The sequence below is a fragment of the Medicago truncatula genome, chromosome 8, assembly GCF_003473485.1.
Source record: "Medicago truncatula cultivar Jemalong A17 chromosome 8, MtrunA17r5.0-ANR, whole genome shotgun sequence".
NCBI classification, from domain to species: Eukaryota; Viridiplantae; Streptophyta; class Magnoliopsida; order Fabales; family Fabaceae; genus Medicago; species Medicago truncatula.
This window is the reverse complement of record NC_053049.1, coordinates 17,601,411-17,611,882: the sequence shown is the minus strand read 5'-3', so window position 1 is coordinate 17,611,882 and position 10,472 is coordinate 17,601,411. Positions and strand designations below refer to the sequence as shown.

The window sequence follows — 10,472 nt, the reverse complement described above, 5'->3', positions numbered from 1 at the left end:
TGATAGCGTAAGACCCAATTTTTTTCCAGGGGACGTAAGACCTAACTTAGTATCTAAAAAAAAATAAGAGAAACTTTTATCTACATGTATTTAGCATATTTTATCTAATGAAATGCAATGATTTCCTTCCCTCAAAAAAGAGAAACTTTTATTCCATGCGAAAAATAAATGGGACAGTTAGTGTTGTCCTCTTTACACTTGTTTGGTTGATAAAAGAAATCGAAAAAATAAATGGGACGAGTTAGTGTTGTCCTCTTTACACTTGTTCGGCTAATAAAAGAAAGGGTTAAATATGTTTTTAGTCCCTATAAATATGTCAACTTTTCGTTTTAATCCCTCTAAAATTTTCCTTCAACTTTTAGTCCCTATAAAATTTTCAATCACTACTTTTGGTCCCTATTTTTAATTTAATTTTTGTATTTTTTAATAAAATTGTGCAGAAATGTGTCAAATATTCTAAAAACAATTCCTAAAAAAAATTAGATTTTTTTAACAAAACACAAATTAAATATGAATTTTTAACCCTAAACAATATAAAAATTCATATTAAATTCATGTTTTGTTAAAAAATTCTGAATTTTTTTTGGAGTGATTCTTATAATATTTTGAATTTTTCTGAAAAATTTTATTAAATAATATGAATTCTACATATGAGTTTACTTTAAAAGAGGGACCAAAAGTGAAGATTGAAAACTTTATAGGGACTAAAAGTTGAAGGAAAATTTTAGAGGGACTAAAACGAAAAGTTGACATATTTATAGGGACCAAAAACATATTTAACCCTAAAAGAAATCTAGAGGAAAGAAAATAAATTGTGACAAGAGATTATAATTAAGTAGTTTAATATGAGAGAAAATAAAAGGAAATTATGATGGAAAAAAATGTGTATTCATTTATTAAAATGGCATAAACATAAATAAAAATTGATTCCATAAAAACTAAAATCATAATAAAGAAATAATTTTATTACAATTAATGAAAATTATAAAAATAAAAAATAAAAAATAAAATATTTTCTTTAATTTAATAATTAATAATATAGTGAAGGCCCATTTTATTCCCTTAAAAAGTTCACAAAACTCAATTTAGTCAATGGAAAAAATAAAAACAACTTTTAGTGCTTGAGAAAAACAAATTAGGATAACTTTAAGATTTAAAATAATTGATTCCCTAAAAAAAGATGTAATTGATATCAATTAAAATATTTAAATAAATAAAAATTTATTTAGTTATATAAAAATATTAAATCTTTTTTTTTTGTTGAGGGAAATAAAAATATTAAATCTGATGAGTCACGTGTCACGCAAATGTAAAACAATTTAAAATATACACTTGGCAGACTGTTCGTGAATTCTAATTTTTAGAAATATAAAATAAATGAAAAAGTGTAAATTTGTTGATGAATTTTTGTTTTTAGGATCTATGTGTGAAGAAAATATTTATAGGGACTAAAAAAGTTGATAATTTTTAAAAAAAATATATATATATATATTCAGCTTTAATTAATCATTAATATGATTGATATTTTTTTTATCTTACTTTATCTATATATTTTATTTTTCGTAAAATTTATTACAGATACTATATAATGTAAATAGATAAAAATATTTCTAAAAATTATTTTTATTTATTATTAATTTATTAAATAAAAAAATCTTTGATTGTTCAAGGATAACTATGTCATATCATATTTTGATTGTTCAAGGATAATTACGTCATTTCATATTTTAGTAATATGTTTATGTCTTTTTTTTGTGATGATCGGAGTTCCAACCTCGAACTTTACATATATTATGCATTATTCATTCCAACTGAGCTAAGCTAGGACAATAATATATTTATGTCTATTTATGAATACATATATTTCTTTTCTATCATAATTTCCTTTCAAGTTTTCTTGTGCCAAACTATTAAAAAATCTCTTCGTTTCAACTTCTTTTCTAACTTCCATATTTCTTTCATAAACGAAACAAAATTTAAAAGGGTTGAAACTAACTTATCCCGAATTATTTTCTTTGGGATAAAAAGTTGTTTTTATTTTTTTCAGGGTCTAAGTTGGGTCTTGCAAATTCTTTCAATGACTAAATAGGGCTTCAAACTATAAATTAAAGTCATATATAATACATGTATTAAAGATAAGATTTATATTTCTTATTTTTCATTACGTTTTATGTTCCTACCGTTATTTTTCTATTTTTTATTTTTTTAAAAGTCCTCGTGAGCTTAACTCAGTTAATATGAACAATGCATAATATATATATATATATATATATATATATATATATATATATATATATATATATATATATATATATATATATGCAAGGTCCGAGGTTCGAGTCCGACCACCACCACAAAAAAAAATTTGAAAGAAAAATGTATTCCTATAATTATTATCAATTACCACAATTGATTTAAAATAATAACAAAACAAAAGGCTAAAAATTTAATATTTAGAAGAAAATTTGTAAAATAAGAAAAGTATAAAAACATTTAGATATTATAAACTTTTTAATAAATAAAAATTGTTTTGAGGAAATATTAATACAATAAATTATTAAAAAATATTTTAATACAATATTAAACACAATTAATTCATTATATATAGACATATAGGGATAGAATATAGCCACAACATTTACAATTAACTCATTATGGGTCGGCGCAAAATTGAGATTGCGATGGTGAAAAAACCAGAGGCGAGGCAAGTCACATTCTCAAAGCGCCGAATGGGGTTATTCAAAAAAGCAAACGAGCTTGCCATCTTGTGTGGGACCAAAATTGTGATTGTTGTATTCTCTCCCGGGAATAAACCTTACTCTTTTGGCCACCCTAGTGTTGATGCTATTGCGTCTAAATTTCTTCAACAAGAGCTCGATCTAAACGATGTTCTAGAAACCCCTTCCTCTAACATAGAGGATCTGAACCAACAACATGAGAAGGTGATGGCTGATATAGCTGAGGCTGAAAAGGAAGATAAGGCCAATGAGGAGATGCTAAAAGAATACAAATCAGCCAGCCCTAAGGAATGGAAAGATTCATTAATGGAGCTCAAGAATATGGTAAAATCACGTCTTTGTGATTTAGATATATCAGATTCTATGATGCTCCTCGCAAAGGAGCCCGTGGTTGGAATTAAAAACTAAGTGAAAATCAACTTTTTAGGTATATTGAATAACTCATGTATCTGACCTATAATTATGACTGGATACATTAGTTATTCAATGAACCTAAAAAGTTTTTTTTTGCATATAAATGTGATCGAAGGAAGTATCATGCAAAATATGTGTATTTTAAATTCTCTTGTACTAAGTACTTGTTGCTTCTTTCCTCGTTGTTAGAGCAACATGGAAAATAGTACGAGTCTCGAATAAAATATGTTGTACTGAATTTCAAGAAATTGCAAGGAAATAAAAAGGTCAAATGCATCCATGGTCTTTTAAGTTTATCGTTTGTCTACATTGGTCTTTTATCTCTTTAAAAATTTACATTGTTACCCTATTGATGACCCATCGCTTTAATACATAGACATGTTTTTTTTTTTTTTTTTTGTGGTGGCCGATGTTTGAATCCCAGATCTTTCATATTTTATGCATTGTCCAAACCAATTGAGCTAAGCTCACGTGGACCACCGTTGTGTTCATTAAACATATGAAGTGGCTGATCAAATTAAGCAAAAATATATTATTTTTTTACTTATTTTTCTTAGTTTCCTCATTTCCCCCTTTCCTCGTTTCCTAGTTCTTCTCATTTGTGAAACATCAAATTAATCTCTGATTAATTTGTGGCAAGAGAAAAGAGTTTTTGTTTGATATTTTTTAGATGAAAAGATGTGAGAGGAAGATGGTTTGGTTTGAGAGAAATATAGGGATGGAGATGAATATGGTTTTCGTTTTTATAAGATGAAAGAGAATATATTTTTATTTTGTTTAGTTTTGAGTTTTTTTTTAAGAAAAGTTGTTAAAAATTATATATTTTGCTGATTTAGGGTGTGTTTGGTAAAAAAAAGCTATAAGTTAGCTGATAGCTGATAAGCTAGCTGATAGCTGAAAAGCTAGCTTATAGCTGATGGTTGATAGCTGATAGCTGATAGCTTATAGCTGAAAAGTTAGCTGATTAAAATTAAAAGTGTTTGGTAAAATTAGCTGTTGAAGTGACTATAAATATAAAATGACATAAAAGGACATGCTTGTTTAATTTTTTTAATATCATATATATAATTTTTATTACTTAACACATTTATTTTTAAATATTTAAATATATTTCAAATTATTTTCATCTACAAAATAATAAATGTATTTATGAATTCAATCGATTTTTTTTATTTAACAATTTATTTTATTTTTATGAATTTTATTTAACTAAACTTGCTTATTCACTATTATAAATTTTATATAAAATTATATATTATATGAATTATGAGCAAAGTAAAACAAAACAAAAAATTGGACAAGAAAATTTAAAAAGCCATACATGATAAACATGGTTAGTTTAAGAAGATAGTGGGTAGTTTTTTTTATTATAATAAAATAAAATAAAATTAAGAAAAGGTTAAAATGGGAAGAAAGTATAAAAAGCTACAAGCTATAAGCTAAAAAGCTACTTGGATTAGCTTCTTAAAAAACGCTATAAGCTAGTGAGAAAAGCTTTTTACCAAACACATATCATTTTATCAAAACAAGCTTATAAGCTAGTCCAACAAGCTATAAGCTAGCTTTTTTGTGTTACCAAACACAGCCTTAGATAAGCCTCGTGACGTGTTTAACGGACAATTAGTGTCTTGTAACGGAGAATCCATAAAAGAGTACCTCGTATAAAATTAAAAAATACGTAAACCACCAATGTAATATAATATTAAACATAAAAGACCACGTGATGATCGCCGTGAGCTTAACTCAGTTGCTAGGTATATCGCATTTTATATGCAGGTTCTGGGATTCGAGTTCGAACTCCGAACACTCAACTTCTCCATAATTAAGCATGGTGCACCTGGCTAAATAAAAAAAAAAAAAAAAACTTTATTAGATAGAAATTAATTATAAATATTTTAACGAATATTTTTCTTATTTCATTTTTTACAGTTACAATTATTTTAATGAGAATGGTTACTAATTCATGCACAAATAAATATAAAAAATATATATATAATAAAAAAAAATTACAATCAAATAAATATAATAAAGTATTATAATAAAAATGTCACTCATTCATTCTGTTCTATAATAATAATAATAAATAATCGCATTTGATTATATCACACAAATTAAAAATAAAATGGCACTCATTCTGTTCAATAATAATAATAATCGCATTTGATTATATCACACAATTTAAAAAATAAGATAAATGAAATAAATATATTAGGATTGTTACGGTTGACCCACTTTTCAAAGTTTTGATTAATTAGTGGGAATTCATCAAAGCTTCATTTTGTGTTGGGTGGTACGATCAGTATAACCCTAGGAAAGCAGGTAAGGTATTAAGGAAAATGTTATAAAGGGCAAGAAGCAAATAAGTAAGAAATATTGGGTGCCTATTAAAGAGAATCCATTTGGCATGGGTTCTTCTAAAGCGTTTTGCATCTCCGGCAACGGCAGAAGTAGCTGCACATATGGAAGAATCAGTTGTTGCTACTGCTGCCCAAGTCGCTGACTATAGTCACTAGATGCAAGCAACACAGACACCGGTGGCAAGTACAACAATGGTTTCAAATTCTTTCAGTTTTGAACTACAAGATGTGTCTGATGAAATTCCTCATGTGGATTTGCCTGAGACGACTAGTCCTGTGTTGGAATTGATTCCCCAAGTAGCGCACATTGACGTGCATTCAGCTGTAGTAGAGTAGTTGAGTCTAGAATCAAGGGAGGTGGTGGATGTTCCCATAGTTCTTGATGCAACTGTTACACTTTCATCCCCGATAGCGCACGATGTCGTGCAAGTGATTTCTAATGAGTTGATTTCTTCAGCTTCTGGTAGGGAGGAGTCACCGGTTCAACATGATGTAGCGCATGCTGACGTGCAATCAAGTCCTCCTATAGATCATACTCTAGTTCGGTCCATTCCAACAGATGTCGGAGTGATTTCCCAAGTGACTGTCAAGAAGCAACTATGAAGAAGACACACACAACAATCCGAACATTCAGCAAGACATGGAACTATGAAGTCAAATCCGCGATTATGATAAGAAAACAGCTGAAATGCCATTCACGCCGGTTTTTATCTAAGAAACAAAAAAAATAGATCAAGAAGCAACTTCATATCGGGAAGCCACCGTATAAAACCCGTTCAAGGGGGGATGCATCTCCAACTTCCCAATGATTTTTTCTATTGGAAGGTTCGTGGTTTTGGTAAGATGGATGCAAAAATCGCTTTAAAAATATTTTATATGTCTCAGTTGGTATAGGGATATTGCATTTTATATGCAGGGTCCGGGGTTCGAGTTCGAACCCCGGACACCCCACTTCTCCACAATTAAGCATGATGTGTTGAAAGCAAAATCCTCTTTTGATGTTTTAAAGATAACAAACAAATTTTATCTTGTTATCTACTAATGAATTTTGTGAGCATGTTTCATGAGAATGATCCTCAGAACGTTCTTGCCTCACAAAATGATTACAAAGCATTTTCATCAAGATACCAAAAGCAAGCAATAGACAAATGGGAACTTTTGCACACATTCAATATCTGCATCAAAAAGATCTTAATTGAATTTGATTCTCCTTGTCTCACTAAAGATGGAAATAAAGGATCTTAAGGATAAAGACTCTTTTAAAGCTTTTAAATGGCAAAAATAAATCAATGCAATCAAAGACAAACATGTGAACTTGGGCCACAAGACTACAAAGGAATAAAATCTGAATAGGCCCCATAAGATTTTCGACCCATTAAGGAATAAAAGGAAAAAGGTCCATTAAAGAAAGTTTCTTCAAATGATATTTTCATATGACAACATTAATTGAATCACTCTATGACATCATGCAATGACATCAAGAGTACATCATCTCAAGTGGCCTCCAAGTTTTTGAAAATAGGCAAACAACTCATAGACACTTTACAAAAACGTGTTGCTTCATGCCCAAGTTATGGTTGGATCACTGAAAAACATTCTTGAGAACGTTCTCTGAAGACAGCTTGCACACTTGTTCCCCAAGCTACTTTTGGAGCACATTTTTAGTTTGAAATGGATTCAAACAGCTCTTTTATGACCTATCCTCAGAGGCCATTCGTCCTCTATAAATATAAGAGGCCAATGAAGGTTTCTGGAAAGAGTTTGAAATACAAAAGCACTTATCTCTCAAAAGCAATCAATCTCTCAATCAAGCTCTTCAACAAACACAATCAAACTCCATAAGCTCTCACTATATTTATTGTATCATTATCTCTTTGAGTTTGTGTTTGTAAAATTTTCATGTGTTGAGATATCAAGATCAACACAAAACCAATCACCATACAAAGCGTGAATTTAGTTCTCAAGTCTATTGGGCTTAATAGTTTGAGATAGAAAATTCCAACCTTTCTTTTGCTAGTGCAAAGAATTGTAAGAAGCCTACTGAGGTTGATAATACAAGGGTTACAGACTGATCTGGTGTGATCAAGACCTTATAGTGTTGGTTAGAAGTTTTTACCAACTGAATGCTATAGTGGATAATCTCACACGAAGTGTGGGGACTGGAAGTAGCCGGATTTGGTGAACCAAGATAACTCTCCTGTGTTATTCTCTCTTCCTTACTCTTGTCATCTATTTTACATTACAATCCAGAGTGCTCTGGTCCTAACAAATAATCTTTAATATCACCTTGCTAATTAATTTAATTACTCTCCAGAATAATCTGGTCCAAATTAATCACAACCATATTAATCCAGAGTTCTCTAGTCCTCGTTGAATTATCACTTTATTAATTATATAACTACTTCCAGAATATTCTGGTCCAAGATTAAACAATTGCTCAATTACTTAACTAAAGATAAAATCAGATTAAAACTTAAATTTTCTCATTCTGCTTATATAATCATTCTTCAGATTATATTCACGGCTTCTATGAATCATTCGATCCAGGGTGCGGTTTGGTTGTCGGTGTTGCCTCCCGACTTAAAGGTTGATTTCTTTATGGATCGTTGTGATATGTCTAGATACATGTTTCCTTAGGCTGATGTTTTTTCTGTTTTCCTTTTCTTTTTTTATTCTTGGAGGGTTTTGGCCTAGTCCTCCCTTCTCTTGTATATATTTTTCTCTTTTTTAATAAAGTTGTTTTTGATTTTGGCGGTATAGGATGGGGTTCATCAAGATGCCAACCTAGTTGGGATGTCGTTGTAACGAAAAAAAACTTAAAGGACAATTTGTAACCAAAAAAAAAAAAATTAAAGGACTAACTTGTTATAAACATCTAACTTAAAGGGACACATGAGGTATTTGGCCTTTATTTTTTCAAGTCCTTTTGGTTTATTTGCACATGGACTTTCATTAGATTTAAGACTCATATGCAAACATGGATGAAAACCCATAAATTTGAAAGATTGGGAGCTAGCATGGTAATAAAACCATAGCCCTGAAGCTAGAAAGGTCATATGCAAATGGACCAAAAGAACTAAAATGATATGAAAAAATACGAAGGATCAAATCATAACTTTTTATTAGGGAGGATCAAATAATAACTTATTTTTAGAGAAAAAGACTTATAGCATTTCATTGATCAAAATGTGTTCAACATAATTTAGTAGGTTAACGAAACCTTGGAAACTAGATAATAATGGGACTGCCTTTGTTAACTTATGGGAAATCTCATTGCTCGTCTCCGCACAAACTTTCACCGGAGTTTTCATAATATTGTGTGAACAGAGTTTTCCAATTTTTGTATAATTATCTCAAACTCTGTAACATCATGCTTTGGGACAAAAAACTATCAACCACTCTCTTTGAATTAAGATAAAAATATGCAGATCCCAAATTTAGTTCATGAACCCATTCTAAAGTCGATAAAAGTCCAAAAGCTTCACCAACATAAAATTCACTCACATCTAATAATAACAACACCAATAATAAAAGTAAACACAAGCAACAATAATAATAACAACACCTACATCTAATCTAGTAATCAAAGTGAAAAGCTCAAAACCACAAGCAAAAGATAAAGAGAGCAGAGAAACAAGCACACCAAAGTGTTGGCCCAGTTTGGTCCAACTTGACCTAATCTAGGGGAGAGATTGATCTCTCCAATCCACTATCAAAGAGTTCTTACAAAGTGATACAAATGGGTTACAAGAAATTAGCTTCAACAAGCTCACAAAGAACAACCTAATTTCTACCCATTTTCACAATCTCACCAATGAACAAGACACTCAATGATTTTCACTCGCCCAAGGTGTTTACAAATGTTTCCCAACCTAAGAGAACCCTAATCAAAGACCCTCAACCCTAAAATTACCTCCTTCGATTTTCCTAGTTTCTCTCTCTTGAAGCTCTACTCAAAAATGAAGAATGAAGCCTTAAATAGTGTTCAGGAATACGCAGCATCGTGCCACGTTTCGAGCCCATCGTGCCACGATGGGGCAGATGATAGTACAATACTATACCTTATCCGTCTGCATCGTGCCACGTTCCTCCTGGATCGTGCCATAATTTTTCCAGTGGCAACCCAAAAACTGAACCGTTCAATCGTGCGACGTTGCCCTGCAAACGTGCCACGATTGTTCCAGACTTCAACATCAATTTTGAGACACATTTCAAACAGATATTATGGGAAATGTATAACTTGTTTTAACTAGTCTATTTTTCTTGCTTTGTATACACCTTTATGTGTGCAGTGCAATGTTGCTTTATGTCAATATTTTTATTGAAACATATTCTTTGGTTCATGAAATTCTTATTATTTGTGCTTCTTGGTTTTTCAGATGCAATCAGGGATGATCCCAAAAATAATGTTCCAGACAATATATTTTCAAAACTTGGAACGCAGCTTTACATGAGGGATATTGAAGAATGCAATATACACTATTTTGACACAAACTATTCAATTAAGTTCAACAAGTTTGACAACCATTGTCCTATTGTTTCAGTCAAGCAGGTATTGAATAACACATCAAAAAATTGGTTTCCCAAAGCTCCTCCTATATGATACATTGATATTGATTTTTGTTTTCACGTTGAATACTCGCTATTATTGTACGCAATGAGCGTCATTCATGTTGATTTCTTCTCTTGCATATTACTCCCTACGTCTTATATTAAGTGTCACTTTAGGTTGTTTTACATATATTAAGAAAAGTTTTAAATAAATAAAAGACCTATGAGGATATCTATAAAAGAATATGTATGTCTTTTATATTCGTTAACAAGACTCATTAAATATTGCTAATGAAATACACTTTACTCGTAACCACGAAATGTTAAGAATATGGATTTGCCCACTCTTCGCGTGTTTCAATAAAACCACACTTCATTGTCTTAGAGGCTACCATTTTTCCAGCATTTGGTA

General features: G+C 30.4%; 1 protein-coding gene across 1 annotated transcript; it reads left to right on the top strand.

The window, feature by feature from the left end:
• Positions 1-2,654: 2,654 nt before the first annotated feature.
• LOC11407751 (agamous-like MADS-box protein AGL61) lies at positions 2,655-3,146 on the top strand. The gene has a single exon (XM_003628209.1). It carries the CDS (start codon positions 2,655-2,657, stop codon positions 3,144-3,146), a length of 492 nt encoding a protein of 163 aa, XP_003628257.1.
• The last annotated feature ends 7,326 nt before the right edge of the window (positions 3,147-10,472 follow it).

Coding starts and splice junctions, on each gene's coding strand:
- LOC11407751 (XM_003628209.1), top strand. CDS start 2,655: ATGGGTCGGCGCAAAATTGAGATTGCGATGGTGAAAAAACCAGAGGCG.